At 42.5% G+C, this 21,334-nt stretch overlaps 2 protein-coding genes across 14 annotated transcripts in view; one reads left to right on the forward strand and one right to left on the reverse strand.

The window, feature by feature from the left end:
- The window catches only part of TTC19 (tetratricopeptide repeat domain 19), a 46,780-nt gene extending 34,647 nt beyond the window's left edge, over nucleotides 1-12,133 (forward strand). Inside the window, exon 11 of one of the 2 annotated variants that reach the window (XR_004026970.1) lies at nucleotides 11,157-12,133. The gene's annotated coding sequence lies outside the window, so the exon portion shown is untranslated. The remainder of the gene's footprint in view (nucleotides 1-11,156) is intronic. The other variant, XR_004026971.1, reaches the window with a different exon arrangement.
- NCOR1 (nuclear receptor corepressor 1) overlaps nucleotides 1-21,334 on the reverse strand; it is a 185,631-nt gene that overhangs the window by 2,532 nt on the left and 161,765 nt on the right. For 11 of the 12 annotated variants that reach the window (XM_030799750.1, XM_003262619.4, XM_030799740.1 and 8 more), the window contains 5 exons: nucleotides 15,551-15,694; nucleotides 13,669-13,811; nucleotides 6,879-6,932; nucleotides 5,910-6,131; nucleotides 1,184-1,363 (listed from right to left, as the gene is read on the reverse strand). In XM_030799750.1, the coding sequence (XP_030655610.1) occupies nucleotides 1,184-1,363; nucleotides 5,910-6,131; nucleotides 6,879-6,932; nucleotides 13,669-13,811; nucleotides 15,551-15,694 (743 nt within the window). The remainder of the gene's footprint in view (nucleotides 1-1,183; nucleotides 1,364-5,909; nucleotides 6,132-6,878; nucleotides 6,933-13,668; nucleotides 13,812-15,550; nucleotides 15,695-21,334) is intronic. The other variant, XM_030799744.1, reaches the window with a different exon arrangement.

A 21,334-nucleotide genomic window follows, 5' to 3' on the forward strand; every position in this document is an offset into this window, starting at 1 on the left:
CAGCTCACTACAATTTTCGCCTCCCAGGTTCAAGTGATTCTCCCACCTCTGACCTCAAGCGATCTGCCCACCTCAGCCTCCCAAAATGCTGGGATAACACGCGTGAGCCACCGTGCCTGGCTAGATGATGGCTTTTTAAACTAGTCTTCTCATTTCTAATTTTGATTTCTTAGTATTTCCCTAAGAACTTTTTCTAAGAATACCAATATGAAAGGTGAAGTTCTCTTAGAAGTGGCATGGGTACATTCAGGTACAGTTCTCAAAAGAACTAAAACCACCTTATTTGCTTTGCAAATAGTAAATGTTCGCTACCAGTGTAATAGAGAAGTGAGGAGAATGGTTGAGATTATTTTTTCATAGCTCTTCCTTTGTTTATGGTAATCAGGCTTTGCAATCTAAAAATGTTTCAGGTTATATGTGCATTCAGTTTCTATTCTGGGCGTGTGCATTGGTTAATGCCTGTAATACTAACACTTTGGGAGGCCATGGCAGGAGGAATGAGTTCAGGAGGTCGAGACCAGCCTGGGCAATGTAGTGAGACCTTGTCCCTACAAAAAATAAAAATTAAAATTAAAAAAAATTAGCCAGGCATGGTCGTGCACGCCTGTAGTCCCAGCTACTTGGGTCGCTCAGGTGAGAGGATCACCTGAGCCTCAGAGGTCGAGGCTGCAGTAAGCCATGATCATGCCATTGCATTCCAGCCTGGGCGACAGAATAAGACCCCTCAAAAAAATATTTCTGTTCTGGAAAGTGGAACATACTAATGATACAGAAATGGGAATATAGGTTTCCAAATTAGAAGAGCTGCTGAATTTTGAAGAACTAATAACCAAGACATTGATATTATTGCTTTGTCTCATTTTCTTTTTTTTTTGAGACGGAGTCTAGCTCTGTCGCCCAGGCTGGAGTGCAGTGGCGCAATCTCGGCTCACTGCAAGGTCCGCCTCCCGGGTTCATGCCATTCTCCTGCCTCAGCCTCTCCGAGTAACTGGGACTACAGGCGCCCACCACCACGCCCGGCTAATTTTTTGTATTTTTAGTAGAGACGGGGTTTCACCGTGGTCTCGATCTCCTGACCTCGTGATCCGCCCACCTCGGCCTCCCAAAGTGCTGGGATTACAAGCGTGAGCCACCGCGCCCGGCCTGCTTTGTCTCATTTTCTAAGTTAAAGCAGACTCCTTACCTGTTGAAGAGGGCCTGTCTTCCCAGGCCCACCCTGGCGTCTGCCTATGGTAATCCCCTTCTGAATGTACAGAGGAGACTGAAGAGGGCCGTTCGGTTCCTAAGTAGCCTTGCCCAGGAATAGGAGATTTAGATTTCCTGCTGTTCGACTTGCTGATCAGCTTTGGTTTGCAAACTCCTCCTAAAAGTGAAATTCAAGTTAAAATATTAATATATTAAGTTCTCAAAAATTACCAAAATGCTAATGATTATATATTGCTAAATGAAAAAAAAGCAGAATGGTAACATGAAGAATCCAGATCCTGGTGCTCAATGAAATAAAACACTACAGGCGCACCCCAGAGATGCCGAGGGTTCAGTAAGTCACAAGTATTTTGCTGGTGGATGGTCCTGCCTCCATGTTGATGGCTGCTGACTAATCTGCGTGGTGGTTGCCGAAGGCTGGGGTCGCTGTGGCAATTTCTTTTCCTTTCATGAAAGATTTATTTGTAGCATGCAATGATAGCATTTTAGCCACAGTAGAACTTTCAAAATTGGAGTTGATCTCTCAAACCCTGCTTTATTAACTGGGTTTATGTAATGTAGTATTCTAAATCCTTTGTTGTCATTTCAACAATGTTCACAGCATCTTCAGGGGCAGATCCAGTCTCAAGAAACCACTTTCTTTGCTTATCCCTAAGAAGCAACTCCTCATCCATTTCAAGTTTGATCACGAGATTGCAGTTACATCTTTAGGCTCCACTACTAGTTCTAGTTCTCTTGTTATTTCTTTTTCTTTTTTCTTTTTTAAGGCAGGGTCTCACCTCTGCTGCCCAGGCTGCACTGCAGTGGTGCAATCACGGCTTACCAGCTCACTAAAGCCTCAACTTCTTGGGCTCAAGCAATCCTCCCACCTCAGACCCAAGTAGCTGGGACCACAGGTGCACACCACACCCGGTTACTTTTTAAAATTTTTGTAGAGATGGGGTCTCACCATGTTGCCCAGGTTGGTCTCAAACTCCTGGGTTCAAGTGATTCTACTGCCTCAGCCACCCAAAGTGCTGGGATTACAGGCATGAGTCATCATACCCGGCCTCTCTTGCTATTTCTACTACACCTGCAGGGACTCCCTCCACTGACGTCTTGATCCCCTCCCAAGTTATTCATGGGAGTTGGAATCATCTTTTTCCAAACTCCTGTTAATACTGATATTCTTACCTCCTCCCATGAATTATAAATGTCGTTAATAGCATCTAAAATGGTGAATCCTTTTCAGAAGGTTTTCAGTTTACTTTGCTCAGATCCATCAGAGGAATGACTGTGGCAGCTATTGTCTTATGAAATGTATTTCTTAAATAATAAGACTTGAAAGTAGAAATTATTCCTTGATCCATGGGCTGCAGAATGGATGTTGTGTTAGCAGGCATGAAAACAACATTCATCTCCTTGAACCTTTCCATCAGAGCTCTTGGGTGACTAAGTGGATTGTTAATGAGCAGTATTGAAAATCATTTTTTTTTTTCTAAGCAGTAGGTCTGAACTGTGGGCTTAAAATATTCAGCAAGCCATTCTGTAAACACATGCTGTCATCTAGGCTTTGTTCCATTCTAGAGCACAGGCAAGTAGACCGAGCATAATTCTTAAGTGCCCTAGGATTTTCAGAATGGTAAAGGAGCACTGGCTTCAACTTAAAGTCACCACCTGCATTAGCCCCTAACAAGAGAGTCAGCCTGTCTTTTGAAGTTTTGGACTCTTCCAGTAGAAGGCTGTTTTGTCTACATGGAAGATCTGTTCTTTAATGTAGTCACCTTTATCAATGATCTTAGCTAGGTCTTCTGAGTAAGTTGCTGCAACATCTTCATCAGCACTTTCTCCCTCACCTTGCACTTTTATGTTATAGAGACGGCTTCTTCAACCTCTGAACCAGCCTCTGCTAGCTTCAGCCTTCTCGTCTGTGGCTTCCTCACCTCTCTGAGCCTTCAGAGAATTGAAGAGTTAGGGCTTGGATTAGGATTAGGTTTTGGCTTAAGGGAATGTTGTGGCTGGTTTGGTCTTCTATCCAGACCACTAAAACTTTCTGTGTCACGAAACACTGTTTTGCTTTATTACCATTTGTGTGTTCCCTGGAATAGCACTTTCAATTTCCTTCAAAAACCTTTCCTTTGCATTCACAATTTGGCTAATTGTTTGGCACATGAGGTCTAGCTTTCAGCCTGTCTTGGCTTTCAACATGCCTTTCTCACTAAGCTTAATCATTTCTAACTTTTCATTTCAAGTGACAGACTTGTGATTCTTCTTTTCACTTGAACACTTAGAAGCCATTGAGGGTTAATTGGCCGAATTTGAATATTGTTGTGTGTCAGGGAATAAGGAAGCCAGAGGAGCAGAGACAGGGACCAACCAGTCAGTGGAGGAGTCAGGACACACACCACCTTTATGGGTTAAGTTTGCCATCTTATACAGGCGCTCCTCATGGTGCCCCCTAACAATTACGATAGTAATATCAAAGATCACTGATCACCGTCGCAGAGATAATAATCATGAACAAGTTTGAAATATTGTGAGAATTACCAAAATATGACACAGACACAAAGGAGAGCCCATGCTATTAGAAAAATAATGCTGATAGACTTGCTTGACACAGGGTTGCCACAAACCTTCAATTAAAACACACACACACACACACACACACACACACACACACACACACACACACACAATAAAACGAGGTATGCTTGCATTTAAAAGAAAGCCAGAATTTCACTTGTAACAATCAAAACAAAAAACAAGGGTCGTCCTCCTGCCATTAAAATGTGGTAATTAAGGAACTGAAATTTCTGGGACATCAAGCCTTCTTTACTGGCCTCAGGGTACAGAAACTACTAAAGAAAGAAGGCAGGGTGACAAAAATCATACTTCACTAATGACCAACCCCCCTTTCCCAACTGGAGTTAATACACCACACAAAGAAATAATATGTAAAGGAAAAACTGCAGAACAAAGCTTCTTCATGCTACTACAGGACATGAGCAGAGGCTCAGCAAGTTTTGGTAGCCCTTTCGATTTTTCCAGACTGTGTAGCTGATGAACTCAGCAGAAGTTCACAGAAGTGAGACACCTCTGACTGTGCTCTAAAAGAAAACATCAAAAAGAGCTCAGAAGAGATCAGAGCCCAGGTCACCAACAAATTTTTTCCTCAGCCCCAGCAAAACAATTTCACACTGCCCCAAATTCCTATACAACCAGTACAATTGTAATTGACTAAGTCACCAGTCTTATAACCTTAAAACACACACACTTAAAGCCAATAAAAATTGGAAGGTAAGAACAGAAAAGGGAAGATGATGCTCATTTTTCAGAGGAGGAAGTACACTGATAAGGTCTTAAAGTTAACATGTATAGTTTTTTTTTCATAAGACCTCTAATCTCTTTAATCTTTTTCTTAACCATAGTGAGATCTTTTGCTTGAAGATAACAGGAAAATAAATCTAAAATACTGCTTAACTTCAGGTGATTTTTAGAAGCACAAGAGATATTAGTTCTCAAAATATTAAGAAAAAGGTTGTAAGATTAAAGCTTAGGATTATTATGGTTTTTTTGTGTGCTTGTTTTTAACAGAATGTATAAAATCTCATTCTAGCAACTCCTATCTGGCTATCCAGAGACATGTCTGAAACAATGCTTATCAGATACAGGCATTAGCATTCTGGATGATGTGATCTGAAGAACTGTTTCTTTTTCTTCCCTTTTTTCCTACTTTTTTTTTTTTTTTTCTTTTTTGAGACAGGGTCTCACTTTGTCACCTGGGCTGGAGTGCAGTGGTGCAATTGCAGCTCACTGCAACCTCCGCCTCCTGGGCTCAAGTGATCTTCCCACCTCGGCCCCCACAAGCAGCTGGGACTACAGCGTGAGCCACCACACCCAGCTAATTTTTGTAGAGACGGGGTTTTCACCATGTTGCCCAGGTTGGTTTCAAACTCCTGAGCTCAAGTGATCCACCCAACTTACACTCCCAAAGTGCTACGATTACACCTTTTTTCCTACTCTTTTTTATGGCTTACCATTATTTTATTTTGTGTGTGTATGTATGTATGTATGTATTTTGAAACGGAGTCTCACTCTGTTGCCAGGCTGGAGTGCAGTGGCATGATCTCAGCTCACAGCAACCTCCGCCTCTCGGGTTCAAGCAATTCTCCTGCCTCAGCCTCCTGAGTACCTGGGATTACAGGCACACGCCATCATGCCCAGCTAATTTTTCTATTTTTAGTAGAGATGGGGTTTCACCATGTTGGCCAGGATGGTCTCGATCTCTTGACCTCGTGATCCGCCCGCCTCGGCCCCCCAAAGTGCTGGGATTACAGGCGTGAGCCACCGCGCCCGGCTGGCTTATGATTCTTTTATACTGAGCCTGATTTTTACGGTTAAATCACTTTTATTCAAAAACATTATATTTGTGTTACAATTACAATAGATGTAATAGTATAGATGAGGACTAGGTGCAAACAAATAAAAAATGGACATCCCAGGAAGGTGACACTTTGGGTAAAAATTTTCTTCCATTTTATTTCTGTTCATATTATAATGTCTGAGTAGGTTTCTAAAAACCTTTTTAAAGTAACTGAAACCCTAAGAGGTGACTGAGCACATAAAGACATAAATGAAATGTCTTAGTGATGCATCAGAATTTGGGAAATAAATTGGCTTTTTTGGGGAAAAGCAGCAGAAAAGCACTAAAATGAAAGCTGTACCTGAATGAGGTGATGGGTCCCCTTCCTCTCTCCGTGTCTCACCACTGGTCACAACTGAGGTGTTGGCAGTACCAGGCACTACTCCCATAGGCTGGGACATGACAACTCCATGATCCTCAACTTTGTCATCAAAGCTTCCCATGAGAGCCTTCCTGATAATGTCTTCCAGCCCGAGATTACTGGCAGGATCAGCAAAAGAATGGCCTCTAGAGCTAACTGAGCCTGAAAGAGAATCAAAAACATTTCCACTTATTTCTGAAAGGTCAATCAGGAAACAAACATGCACTGCCCCATCAGCCCACTGAATACACATAGCACTCGGCAAGTGACCTAGAACAACACCAGGACCCACCACACAGAGACCTTTTTTTTTTGGAGACAGAGTCTCTGTCGCACCCAGGCTGGAGTGCAGTGGCGCAATCTTGGCTCACTGCAACCTCCGCCTCCCAGATTCAAGGGATTCTCCTACCCCAGTCTCCTATAGGCACCCACCACCACACCAGGCTAATTTTTTGTATTTTTAGGAGATGGGGTTTCACCATATTGGTCAGGCTGATCTCGAACTCCCAACCTCAGGTGATCCGCCCGCCTTGGCCTCCCAAAGTGCTGGGATTGCAGGCGTGAGCCACTGCGCCCAGCCCAGAAACCATCTTAATCCACAGATAACTCCTTAAGGAAATTTGTTTCCCAAGTGAATCAGTCACCCACACTTCTATTAAAGTTACTCAACAATTTTCTCAGTTCCCTAGTTTCGACAGTGTTCTTTAATAGTTTCCATTCTTTTTGTTCATTTATCTTTTCAATAGGTATTGATTGGATCTCAGTTCCTTTCTGTGCTACTGGGTAAACATTTTTTCATATTAGAGCAGTCACTCCCCTGGTATACAGTTGGTACTCAGTACATATTTGTTGGACTGACTACTGCTGTGTCAATTTTGTATTGGTAAAATAATGTCTTTTCAATCTTACCTGATGTAGTAACTGCTGGCAGATTAAAGATCTCAGTTCCTGGCTGAGCAGCTGCTATATTTAAGCAAACATTCAAGTTAATTAAGATGTGATAATCATATACACCAAACTAAAGTCTCAAAAAATTCCTATAATAAAATTAATCTTTTTATTTTCCATGATCTCAACCTTTAGTTCTCACCCATTAAGTGAAGATAAAATGGAAGTACTCTTTTTTTGAGACAGGGTCTCACTCTGTTGCCCAGGCCATTTTTAAAAGGAAATCAGGAAATAGGTAAGGTAGGAACATCAAAAGAAGAGCAATAAGCTGTGTGCAGTGGTGCACTTCTAGTCCCCCAGCTACTCAGCAGGCTGAGGCAGTAGGACTGCTTGAGCGTAGGAATTTGAGGCCAGCCTGGGCAACACAGTGAGACTCTCCCATCTGTTTACCAAAAAAAAAAAAAAAAAGTAAATGAGCAGTGTAACCCAGAAAAGGGAAAGGAACTTTGCACTGCTGGAGAAAAACAAAGAGGAAAATGCTCTTCTCAGAACAGGAACCAAGGCTTTCTGACGAAGAAGAAACCTTGGACTCTGGGATGACCGCTACAAGTACCAACAGGTTTGAGGCAGCCTGGGATGTGATCCAGAGGAAAGCCACTGCAGTGAATACTATGAAAATGACTGTGTTTCCCTGCATGGCTAACTGGAAACTCAGGATATTTGCTGGAAAAAACAAAAGACTCTGTTGATCCTTTTCATTCCTGCAGACTGTGCAACTTGTAATCTGCAGTTTGAATGATAACAGCATAAGACCCGGGAACTGCCTATAATAAAGCAGTGTGCCAGAAAGGGGAAGAATTTGGGACATAAATTGGTGTTTCTGTCATTCCCAACTTGACACCAAGAATTTTAAAGAGAAAAAAAGAATGCACAAAGCAAGTGGGTGGCCAAATGATGTGTCCCAAAGAATGTGAAAGTTCTTTTTTTTTTTTTTCTTTGAGATGGTGTTTTATTCTTGTCACCCAGGCTGGAGTGCAATGGCGTGATCTAGGCTCACTGCAACCTCTGCCTCCTGGGTTCAAGCAATTCTCCTGCCTCAGCCTCCCGAGCAGCTGGGATTATAGGCCCCCCGCCACCATGCCCAGCTAATTTTTGTATTTTTAGTAAAGACGGAGTTTCACCATTTTGGCCAGGCTGGTCTCGAACTCCTGACCTCAGGTGAGCTACCCACCTCAGCCTCCTAAAGTGCTGGGATTACAGGCATGGGCCACTGCGCTCAGCCAGAATGTAAAATTTATTTATTTATTTATTTATTTTTGAGACGGAGTCTCGCTCTGTCACCCAGGCTGGAGTGCAGTGGCGCAATCTCGGCTCACTGCAAGCTCCGCCTCCCGGGTTCACACCATTCTCCTGCCTCAGCCTCTCCGAGTAGCTGGGACTACAGGCACCCGCCACCACGCCCGGCTAATTTTTTGTATTTTTAGTGGAGACGGGGTTTCACCGTGGTCTCGATCTCCTGACCTCGTGATCCGCCCGCCTCGGCCTCCCAAAGTGCTGGGATTACAAGCGTGAGCCACCGCGCCCGGCCTATTTATTTATTTTTAAGATGGAGTCTCACTCTGCCGCGCACGCTGGAGTGCAGCGGCGCGATCTTGGCTCCCTGCAAGCTCTGCCTCCCAGGTTCACGCCATTCTCCTGCCTCAGCCTCCCGAGTAGCTGGGACTACAGGCGCCCGCCACCATGCCTGGCTAATTTTTTACATTTTTAGTAGAGATGGGATTTCACCGTGTTAGCCAGGATGGTCTTGATCTCCTGACATCATGATCCGCCCACCTCAGCCTCCCAAAGTGCTGGGATTACAGGTGTGAGCCATCGTGCCCGGCCAGAATGTGAAATTTCTAATGAGACCACAGAAGGATGGACTCTTACCCAAGGGCTGAGCACATTAGAGAAGAGGGAAGAGTGCATGTGCCTAGAAACAAACTTGGTTGATTAGGGAGGCTTTAAACTGACAAAGAGAGGAGAAGAGTCCTCAGAAGAACTAAACAATGGCCATGGATGATAGTCTTCTTACTTATGGGCCAGGTGACAAGGTAAATAAATTAAGCCTGAAACAGCGGAGCCTTGTTATCATGAAGTGTGTGGAATAGGAGTCATTCATTCATTTGATAGATATTTAATTGAGTAGTTATTTGGCTGAATCGTTAAGATTACCTTCTTATTGATCAAAAATGGTCAGATGAAGACAATTTCCTATAAGTTAACCAATGATAATCCTTAGATACTACATTTGCAGGATACCACTTCCTTTGCTACTGGAGCTTACAGTGCAGTGTGGTACTTGCTGAGGCCATACAAATTAGAATCACCTGGGTAGCTTAGTAAATTTTCTACATTCCTGGGGCTCTGTAATTCAACTATTTAATAAACAATCCAGGTGACTGGTACCTATTGTTGAGCAAGAATGTGGTAACTGCTCAGAAATTAGCAGAAGGGAAGGTAGACATGTGAAAGCCACTGTGGAGGCCAACTTGACAGGAGGAGCTGACTCCCATCAGGAGGCAGAGAGACCAGGATAGTGATGGCCAGAGTAAAGGTAACTATAACTGTGGTAGGGGAGGAGGAGGAACTTTTTGTATGGGGAGGTAGAACATGAATTCCATTTTAGATATTTAAGGAGCCAGTAAGTTAGTCAAGAAGTAATGAGGTCTGCAAAGATATGTAAGTAGAGCTTAGTAGGAAAAGCTGGACTACAGATACAAATTTGGGAGTTTTTCAGCATACAAGCGACCATTCAAATCCCCAGAGTAGATGAGATGACTCAGATTATAAGACATGAGGAGAAAGGGGCTAAGAAGTGAGCCCTGGGGAAAACTATCAATCAAGGGCCAGGCAAAGCAAGACTGAGCTTCTAAGGAGACAGAAGTGGCCAGAGAAGTAGAGAAGAAACAGGAGAACACGGCATCAGAAAGCCAAGAGAGGAAAGCATTTCAGGAAAGGAAAGTGGTTCACTGTGTCAAAAGCTGCAAAGAGATCCGATAAAGTAAGTTTTAAAGCATTACAGTTTTCAAAAAAATAAAGTCATTGATGTCCTTGGGAACACTGGATTCAGATACAATGAGCTGAAGTGAAGCTGTGTTTGCTGCTGATGGCTTTCATTTAGTTCTACTTTCCAGTGAAGGCTAAATGTGCCATGGTGGGCCCAGGAGCCCACCGGTTCTTTAATATAAATTCTCCTTTCCACCATGAAAAATAGTTCTTGCAATAAAAAAAATCCCAGACTCTAAAGCAATTCTGTTAGTACTTCCCTTAAGACATTAATTATCTCCTGTTAAAGTGAGGTATTGTTTCGTCATACAGCTTCAGAGAGTAGAGACTATCTGGCATACTAAAACACCCAACATAGTACGCTACTCAAAACACTAGGCAAGAGAGGAAAAACTATAAAGTAGGCTTCTTCAGTTCAAACATGGCATTTCCCTGTCAAGAGTTTCCCACTTTAAGGGTAAGACAAAGACTAGAGAATGAGAGCAGACCACACAAAGGTGAAATGATTTGCATCTCAGTTCCTGACTGCTCTGAGATCTCTAGCTCTCCATGCTCACACAGATTCATCTCTGAGTGCCAAGAGAATTTGAAAAGGAGAGTATATTTTTTGTTGGTGACACTTGAGGAGCTGCAAATAATAGATTAAACTGTTGACGACTGGAGACAGAAAATAGTAATAACAATATTTTTTGAAAAGAAAGGTGGCTGGGTACAGTGGCTCACGCCTGTAATCCCAACACTTTGGGAGGCTGAGGTGGGCGGATCACCTGAGGTCAGGAGTTCGAGACCAGCCTGGCCAACATGGAGAAACTCCGTCTGTACTAAAAATACAAAATTAGCCGGATGTGGTGGCAGGTGCCTGTAATCCCAGCTACTCGGGAGGCTGGCCCAAGAGAAACACTTGAACCCGGGAGGTGGAGGTTGTGGTGAGCTGAGATCGCGCCACTGCACTCCAGCCTGGGCCACAGAGTAAGACTCCATCTCAAAAAAAAAAAAAAAGAAAGGCTATCTGTAAGCCTGATAACAATTCTAGTCAGCATTCTAAATATTTGTCTTTTAGATTATTTTGTTGCCACCTAAACAGAACCTAGTAATTAAGAGCGAGGACAAGTTCAGAAACAGTGGTGACACTGGCTCATCCTTTTCTCCTTGGTGTTCAACATTTATCAATCACAGGAGTGACACAGATCTAAACACACATCCAACAGGCAGTTCACAGTGCAAGGCCCCCACTTTCCTTTCTTTTGACAGGATCAGGAGACTAGTAGATGGTAGATCACAGAAATAAAGCAGATCGTCCTTTCCTCAGCTGCCACCACAGTGCTTGGTCCTTCCAAGGAAGCTAAGGCCACGTTGGGGTGAGGCCCTCACTTCATCCGGCAACTACCACCACGTCCGGCAGCGCCAGCCCCACACCTGCCCACACCATTGCCTCTGTCTCCGAGCTCGCCTGCATCTACTCAGCCCTCACTCTGCATGACAATGAGGTGACCATCACGGAGGATAAGATCAATGCCCTCATTAAAGCAGTTGGTGTAAATGTTGAACCTTTTTGGTCTAGCTTGTTTGCAATGGCCCTGGCCAATGTCAACACTGGGAGCCTCATCTACAATGTAGGGGCTGGTGGACCTGCTCCAGCAGCTGGTGCTGCACCAGTGGGATCCTGCCCACTCCACTGCTGCTGTTCCAGCTGAGGAGAATTAAGTGGAAGCAAAGAAAGAAGAATCTAAGGAGTCTGATGATGACATGGGCTTTGGTCGTTTTGACTAAATCTCTTATAATGTGTTCAATACAAAGCTGAACTTAAGAAAAAAAAAAGAATAAACCAGACTATGGTGTATCCAAAGTCTCTCTATCAAGGGGACTGAGGAAAAGACTGATAAGACTGGGGGGATAGTACAAGTGAGTGCTGAGAGAGCGCGAGGAGGTTCTGATTAATACTTGCATATCAACCCAGAGGAAAGGTTCTGCCACAGAACATTAGCTAGAGTATTTACCAACAATCTGGCTAAAATGCTACGAGTATGGAACTGTTAGAAGCCAGTTGGTCCATCATTAGCAACATGGACTCTGGAGTTGGAATGCCTGGGTTTGAACTGTAGCCTCATTACTTACTAGATATGTAACCTGAGCCAACTCTTAAACTTGAGTCTGTTTCTTCATCTACAAAATGGAGATAATTGTAATATGTAGGGTTGTTGTGAGGACTAAATGAGATTATATCTACACATACTTAGAATAGAGCCTACCACATAGTACGTGCTAGATAACCTTTTGCTACCATTGTTACTGATTTTATATTTTTATTTTATTTATTATTTTTTGAGACAGAGACTCACTTTGTTGCCCAGGCTGGAGTGCAGTGGCACAATCTTGGCTCACTGCAACCTCTGCCTCCCAGGTTCAAATGATTCTCATGCTTCGGCCTCCCAAGTAGCTGGGATTACAGGCGCACACCACCATGACCAGCTGTTTATATTTTTAGTAGAGACAGGGTTTCACCATGTTGCCCAGGCTGGCCTCAAACTCTTGATCTCAGGTGATCCACCCGTCTTGGCCTCGCAAAGTGCTGGGATTACAGGCGTGAGCCACCACACCCAGACAATTTTTAAAATTTTTTTTTTCTTCTTGAGACATCTCACTCTGGCTTAGGCTGGAGTACAGTGACGCGATTGTAGCTCACTGTAGCCTCAACTTCCCAGCCTCAAGCGATCCTCCCACCTCAGCTTCCCATGTAAATGGGACTACAGGGATGTATACCACCGCGCCCAGCTAATTTTTTATATTTTGTAGAGACGGGGTCTCCCTGTGTTGTCCAGGCTAATCTTGAACTCCTGGGCCCAATCAATCCTCCTGCCTTGGCCTCCCAAAGTGCTGAGATTCCAGGTGTGAGTCACCGTGCCTGGCCAATGTTTTATTTTCACACTGTGAGTTTATCAGAGTTGCATATGAATAGTGAATGAATCAACTCAAGTCCACAAAGATACTGGTAGGGTAGAAAATGTAGTTGGACTGGAGCAAGCACAGACGGACTTGGACTTGTCCTATACTTGGAGCTAGTTACTGTAAAAGTACAGCGAGGGCAAGGCGAGAATTAAAAGTAGCCCAAGACCTTGACATCAACATTCATATTAAGTACTTAACAGTGCACTTCATAACTTAACAGTGTACAGGCTGCCAACAAAACAGCTAATAGTCTTAGGCTACTTTAAAAATGATGAATTTAGCATAGATCATATTACACTACTCTATTTTGTATTACTCGAAACCTAGTGAAAGGCTAGGCTAAATGTTTTTGGTGGAGAATAATTGAGATGGTAGGGGTACTAAGAATGAGGACATGTGACCCACAGCTGATGAAACTGGGGACACTGATTGAGAGGACTCCTGAAAGACACGTCTTCAAATATCTGAAGAGATGTTATGTGGGGATAGGCCCAAATGGACAAAAGGAAGACTGATGGGTAGGGGAGAAAGAAAAATAAACTGTGGAGAGTTAATCCAGTCCTACATAAAGAAAAGTAACCTAGATACAGCATTTCTTCAAAGAGAAACGGCACAGCTTCAGAAAGGAGCGAACTCCTGCTTCCTAATTAGAACTCTTCATGGGCTGGCAGACACTTGAGAAGGAACTCTAGGATCAGATGTGTTGGATAGATGTCCTGTAAAGTCTTCAAACTCAAGCATTATAGGAGAGGCAACACTGGAGATATCATTATTAACGCATGTTTTATTTGGGGTTCATGAAAGAAATCCCACTTACCCATATCAGAGTCACCTCCACCAGAGGAGTTCAACTTACGAAAAATCTCCTGCTTCTTTGATTTAACCATGGGTGATGTATTTTCAAGCTTGGTGAAGAATGAAGGCAAGTAGCTTATACTCCCTGGTGAGCGGGCATCATTCCTGTTAGGGCCAAAGTTAAGTATATTACAACCACGTACTCCTAATCCTGGGGACATTCCTATCAATGGTAACAACAGTCAGAGAGTACTTACTGCCTCCTCATCCCGTGTTTGTGGTTACAGCCCTAAGAAACAGTATGTAATCATAAACCACTTAGTACATCATTTGATGACAAATGATTTAGTTCTCAAAATGAAATCATAAAATTAGAATTAGGATGGAGATAATCTAGAGCAGAAATTCTTAGGAAGGAATGAAGCAGCAGCAAATGAATATTAATAGGAAAACTCAGAAACAGCTTATCATGATGCTCTCTCCTTAACAGCACAAACACTGATATATTAATGGTTACCACCTAAACTGGGAACTATTTTACTAGAATTAGTTTTAAGTGTACTAAAATTAAAACTAATAGCACGCTTGACTATAAAATAGCAAGAACTCATATCTAAGCAATCAACAGCTGGACTAGAACACGACAGTATAGGAATAAAACTGCCTATTTGTTACAATCATTTCAAGCAATCTAACAAATGAGCTGAGTTTAATATAAAGAGTTTCCTATTTTATTGGCAGCTTCCTATACTAACACATTTTAAAAAAACAAGGTTTCCCTAAAAGCTCAAGGCCACCAAGGATCTAGCTAGAGCCAGAGATGAGAACAGAGAATATCGGTTATTGACAACCTAATCCAATCATGTGGATTCATTCATCATTCAAACACAAGAACACGTACTCTATGCCAGGAAAGACAATTAAGGTGATAGGAACAGGAATAAGACATGGTCCCTGTCCTCAAAACACTCATAAACATAGGGGGAAAGATGTAAATGTATAATTAAATTGAACATCACTCCCTCTCCAAAAATCGATTTTCTTCATTTCATTGAAAAGTACCAGTATCTGTTTAGCTCCCTAAGAATAAATGCAATAAATTAATAGCAACACATTGTAAGAAAGGCACTAGCAATATGGAGTTAGAAAGACCTTCATTTAAAACTGGCCCTTCCCCATTAGTATCAGTACAACCATGAAGCAAGTGACATGTCTGGCTTTCAGCGCATCAGTGGAGGGTTCAGCACTAGGCAAACTGCACGACTATGGACAGAAAGGAATTCAGGGAACAATAAGCAACATGATTTGGACAGAGATTCCACTGTAGGGGTGATGCAGAGGGAAGTGAAGCTGAATGGGCAGCATACACCTGGTCATGCCAGGAACTCAGATGCCATGCTAAAGACTGGGTGCTAGATTCTGCATGAGTTTTAGAGACAAATCACTCAGGTGGAGGTATGGAGATTGACTGGAAAGGAGCCAACTCACAGGCATCTAGTCAAATGGGGATAATTTAATAATTAATAGGGTTGGAGTCAGGGTTAGAAATAGGTAAGATTAAATCTATTCAGAGTCCACAGTGCTTGGTATACAGTAAGCATTCAAATGTTGGCTGAATCAATGGATGACCCTTTCCCCTAGACAAAAACATTTAAAAAAAAAATCTAGAAAGATTTAATTTCAAGAATAATGAACAAATATTTTCTAAACTATTTAAATATATTATAAATATTTTCTTTTTGCTAAAATCCAATAGCAGTAGGAAAAGAGACAAATGATCCTCTGAAAATGCCATCCAGACATAAAAGCCCAAAGTTCTGAGAAAAATGGCACCAACTGAAGGAAATGTTAAAGCATGAGCACCCACGCCATGAATGGTTGCTGTCACTAGGAAGCGCGCTTACCTCTGCTCTGCAGGCTCTGCGCCCCTCTGAGACAAGAGCAGCAAGCTGTCCTGTTTCTCATGCACAACCGGAACCTGGGGTGGGGAGATGGGCTCGTAGGGCTCCGAAGAGACGTGACTCCTCTCTGGGGATTTTCCAGGCCTACTATTGTAACATGTGAAATATTAGATTGTGTTTCAAAGGCTAACCTGGGACTTACCTAAATAGAAACTTGTTAACTCATGACTTCATTCAGGAGAAGGAGCAAAAGTTGCCAATTTCTATCAGAAAAAAAGTTGCCTCAGGTATTCACTATATACATAGTTAAACAAACAACAACAAAAGCAACCACGGTGTTACTGCCACTTTACCCATGCGCGCCCTGTGGATCCAGGAGTCATGTCATCAGACAGTGCTGCCCGGGCAGCAGCAGTGGCAGAAGCTGCGTCCTTGAGGCTCCAAATGTCCTTCAACATCAGACACCATCCCACCCTCGGCTCCTTAGTCCAGGTGAAACCCCCAGGGTTTTCCTACCTATTTTGAGTCATGACTGGCCAGTTCTTTCATCGTCAAGTTAAAGATAAAGGACTTCAGCACTGAACTGATACCCAAGAAGTTTTATCAGGTGAGTCAACATAGGTTCTAGTTACACTATATTATGGCAGAGCGGTTCTCTGCAATTTTATATTTTTTCTCTGGATACCATTTGGTAAGAATAATATAAGATAGACACACTGTTTAGCTCCCACCCATTATCTTTTTTTTTTTTTTTTTTTTTTTTGAGACAGAGTCTGGCTTTGTCACCCAGGCTGGAGTGCAGTGGTGCGATCAGCTCACTGCAACCTCTGCCTCCAGGTTCAAGCGATTCTCCTGCCTCAGCCTCCCGAGTAGCTGGAATTGGAATTACAGGCATGCGCCACCATACCCCGGCTAATTTTTGTATTTTTAGTAGAGACGGGGTTTCACCATGTTGTCTAGGCCTCCTGACTTCAGGTGATCCACCTGCCTGGGCCTCCAAAAGTGCCAGAATTACAGGCATGAGCTACCGCGCCTGGCCCATTTATCTTATTATTACAATTTTTATTTTTTAGAGACAGGGTCCCGCTCGTTGCCCAGGCTGGAGTACAGGAGTGCAATCATAGCTCACTGCAGCCTCAAACTCTTGAGCTCAAGTGATCCTCTCACTTACATCTCCTGAGTAACTGGGATTACAGGCATGCGTCACCATGCCCAGCTAATATTTTTATTATATGTTTTATTGTGTCTGGTGGCCCATTTTTAATTTTTTGTAGAGACAGGGGTCTCACTATGTTGCTGGCCTCAAACTCCTGGGCTCAAGCAATCCTCCCACCTCAGCCTCCAAAAGTATTGGGAATTACAAGCACCTGGCCCCACCACACCCTCAATTTTTTTTTTTTTTTAAGACGGAGTCTTGCTCTGTCGCCCAGGATGGAGTACAATAGCACGATCTTGGCTCACTGCAACCTCCACCTCCCAGGTTGAAAGGATTCTAGTGCCTCAGCCTCCCGAATAGCTGGGATTACAGGTGGCCACCACCACACTTGGCTGATTTTTGTAGTTTTATTAGAGACAGGGATTCACCATGTTGGCCAGGATGGTCTCAAACTCCTGACCTCAAGTGATTCACCTGCCTCAGCCTCCTGAAGTGTTGGGATTACAGGCGTGTGCCACCACACCCAGCACCCCTAAAATTTTTTGACATAGCGATTATACATATTAAAGCCACCTGTGACTTTCAACATCTGGAATTATGACTATTAGACTAAAGCAAAATTATAATATGATTTGTTATGGCCTTTCCCAATCAGCCCATCCAGTTGTTCAAGATAGCCACTTTTTTTTTTTAAGTTGTTTTGGTGTTTACCTCCAAAACTCTGTAAATAATCTTAAACATGTATTTTTTGATTTATAAAACTTGAAACAGTATCTGTTAACTCTCTTCCATGAAAGATGAAGAATTTGATTTGCCTTCTCTGTTGTTGCCCATTTTATTTTTATTTTTATTTTTATTTTTGAGCCAGGGTCTCCCTCTGTCACCCAGGCTAGAGTGCAGTAGTACGATCACTGCTTACTGCAGCCTCGACTTCTGGGCTCACGTGATCCTCCCACCTCAGGCTCCCAAGTAGCTGGGACTACAGGTGCATGCCACCATGCCTGGGCAATTTTATTTTTTAGTTTTTTTGTGGAGATGGGGTCTCACTATGTTGCCCAGGCTGGTCTTGAACTGCTGGCCTCAAGCGATCCTCTCGCCTTGGTCTCCCAAAGCACTGAAATTACAGGTGTCAGCTACCGTGCTGGCTTGCCTATTTTATTTTAACTTTGCCCATTTTGCCTTTACATGGCATACTTCAGCCTTTTATATTTTCTTTTTTAAAAATGAAAAAATTAGCACACATACCCTTACTTCTACATCTCTTTCCTATGCAACCCTCACCTCCCAATATCTGTCAGCCATTTTTATGATTTATTGCATCACATCCTTTTCTAGAACTACAGAGAAACTCCTCTGTGTTTTGCTTATAAAAATCACTCCATACAATTACATGGAAATTGAATAACCTGCTCCTGGAGTACATAATGAAATAAAGGCAGAAAGCAAGTTTTTTGAAACTAATGAGAACAAAGATACAACATACCAGAATCTCTGGGACACAGCTAAGGCAGTGTCGACAGGGAAATTTATAGCACTAAATATCCACATCAAAAAGTTAGAAAGATCTCAAGTTAACAAGCTAACATCACAACCAAGAGCAAACAAATCCCAAAGCTAGCAGAAGACAAGAAATAACCAAAACTGCCGGGCACAGTGGCTCACACCTGCAATCCCAGCACTTTGGGACGCCAAGGCAGGCAGATCACCTGAGGTCGGGAGTTTGAGACTAGCCTGACCAACGTGGAGAAACCCCGTCTCTCCTAAAAAAATACAAAATTAGCTGGAGTGGTGGCACATGCCTGTAATCCCAGCTACTCGAGAGGCTGAGGCAGGAGCATTGCTTGAACCGGGAGGCAGACGTTGTGGTGAGCCAAGATCGCATCATTGCATTCCAGCCTGGACAACATGAAACTCCTTCTCAATAAATAAATAAATAAATAAATAAATAAATAAATAAATAAAATAACCAAAACTGAAGCTGAAGTGAAGGAGATTCAGACACAAAAAAACACTCAAAAGATCAACAAATTCAGGATCTGGTTTTTGTTTTGTTTTGTTTTGTTTTGAGACGGAGTCTCGCTCTGTCGCCCAGGCTGGAGTGCAGCGGCGCGATCTTGGCTCACTGCAAGCTCCGCCTCCCGGGTTCACGCCATTCTCCTGCCTCAGCCTCCTGAGTAACTGGAACTACAGGTGCTGGCCACCACACCTGGCTAATTTTTTGTATTTTTTTTTTTTTTTAGTAGAGACGGGGTTTCACCGTGTTAGCCAGGATGGTCTCGATCTCGTGACCTCGTGATCTGCCTGCCTCGGCCTCCCAAAGTGCTGGGATTACAGGCGTGAGCCACCTTGCCCGGCCTCAGAATCTGGTTTTTAGAAAAAATTAATGAAACAGACTGCTAGCTAAGACTAATAGAGAAGATTCAAATAAACACAATCAGAAATGACAAGGAATATTACCACTGACCCCACAGAAACACAAACAATCACAAGAAAATATTATGAACACCTTTATGCATATAACCTAGGAAATCTAGAAGAAATGGATAAATTTCTGGTCACATACACCCTCCCAAAACTGAACCAGGAAAAAACTGATTCCCTGAACAGACCAATAATGTGCTCTGAAACTGAGTCAGTAATAAATAGCCTACCACCCAAAAAAAGCCCATGACCAGACACATTCACTGATGAATTCTACCAGATGTACAAAAAGAGCTGGCACCATTCCTACTGAAAATATTCCAAACATTAAGGAAGGACTCCTCCCTATCTCCTTCTATGAGGCCAGTATTATCCTGATACCAAAACTTGGCAGAGACACAACAATAAAAAGAAAACTTCTGGCCAATATCCTTGATGAACATCAATGCAAAAATCCTCAACAAAATACTGGCAAACCAAATCCAGCAGAACATTAAAAAGCTTATCCACCACAATCAAGTAGATGTCATCCCTAGGATGCAAGGTTGGTTCAATATACACAAATCTCAATAGATGCAGAAAAGGCTTTCAATAAAATTCAGTACCCTTTCATGTTAAAAACTCAGTGAACTAGATATTGAAGGAAGATACCTCAACATAATAAAAGAGCCATATATGAAAACCCACAGCCAACATCATACTGAATGGGGAAAAGCTAGAAGCATTCCTCTTGAAAGCCAGCACACAACAAGGATGCCCTCTGTCACCACTTATATTCAACATCCTATTGGAAGTCTTGACCAGGGTGATCAGGCAAGAGAACGAAAGAAACGGCATCCAAATAGGAAGAAAGGAAGTCAAACTATCTCTGTTTGCAGAGGACACAATCCCATATCTAGAAAACTCCATAGTCTCAGCCCCAAAACTCCTTAAGCTGATAAACAACTTCAGCAAAGTCTCAGGATACATCAGTGTGCAAAAAATCACTAGCATTCCTATACACCAATGAGAGCCAAGCCAAGAGCCAAATAAGGAATGCAATTCGATTCACAACTGCCACAAAAAGAATAAAATACCTAGGAATACAGCTAACCAGGGAGGTGAAAGATCTCTACAAGGGGAACTACAAAAGACTTCTCAAAGAGATAAAAGATGAAAAGATAAAAAATGAAAAAACATTCCATGCTCATGGATAAGAAGAATCAATATCATTAAAATGGCCATACTGCCCAATGCTATTCCTATTAAACTACCAATGACATTCTTCACAGAACTAGAAAAAACTATTTTAAAATTCATATAGATCCAAAAAAGAGCCCGAATAGCCAAGGCAATACTAAGCAAAAAGAACAACACTGTAGGTGTCATACTACCTGACTTCAAACTATAATACAGGGCTACAGTAACCAAAACAGCATTGTACTGGTACAAAGATAAGACACACAGACCAATGGAACAGAACAGAGAACCCAGAAATAAGGCCTCACACCTACAACTGTCTGATCTTTGACAAACCTGACAAAAACCAGCAATGAGTAAAGGATTCCCTATCAATAAATAGTGCTGGGATAACTGGCTATCACATGCAGAAGACTGAAACTGGGCCCCTTCTTTATACCATATATTAAAATTAACTCAAGATGGATTAAAGACTTAAATGTAAAAAAAAAAAAAAACTATAAAAACCTTGGAAGACAACCTAGGAAATACCTTTCAGGACATAGGCAAGGACAAAGATTTCATAACAAAGACACCAAAAGCAACGGGAACAAAAGCAAAAATTGACAAGTGGGATCTAATTTAAAGAGCTTCTGCACAGCAAAGGAAACTATCAACAGAATGAACAGACAACCTATAGAATGGGAGAAAAATTTTGCAAACTATGCATCTGACAAAGGTCTAATATCCAGCATGTATAAAGAGCTTAAACAAATTTACAAGAAAAAAACAACTCCATTAAAGAGCAGGTAAAGTGAGTGTGGTGGCGTGTGCCTGTAATCCCAGCTACTTGGGAGGCTGAGGTGGGACAATCACCTGAGCCTGGGAGAGTTGAGGCTGCTGTGAGCCGAGACTGCATCACTGAAATCCAGCCTGGGCAAACAGAATGAGATAAAAAGGAGAGTGGGCAAACGACATGAACAGACACTTTTCAAAAGAAGACATATATGCAGCCAAGAAGCATATGAAAAAAAAGCTCAATATCACTGATC

This window comes from Nomascus leucogenys, chromosome 19, assembly GCF_006542625.1.
Source record: "Nomascus leucogenys isolate Asia chromosome 19, Asia_NLE_v1, whole genome shotgun sequence".
Lineage (NCBI taxonomy): Eukaryota > Metazoa > Chordata > Mammalia > Primates > Hylobatidae > Nomascus > Nomascus leucogenys.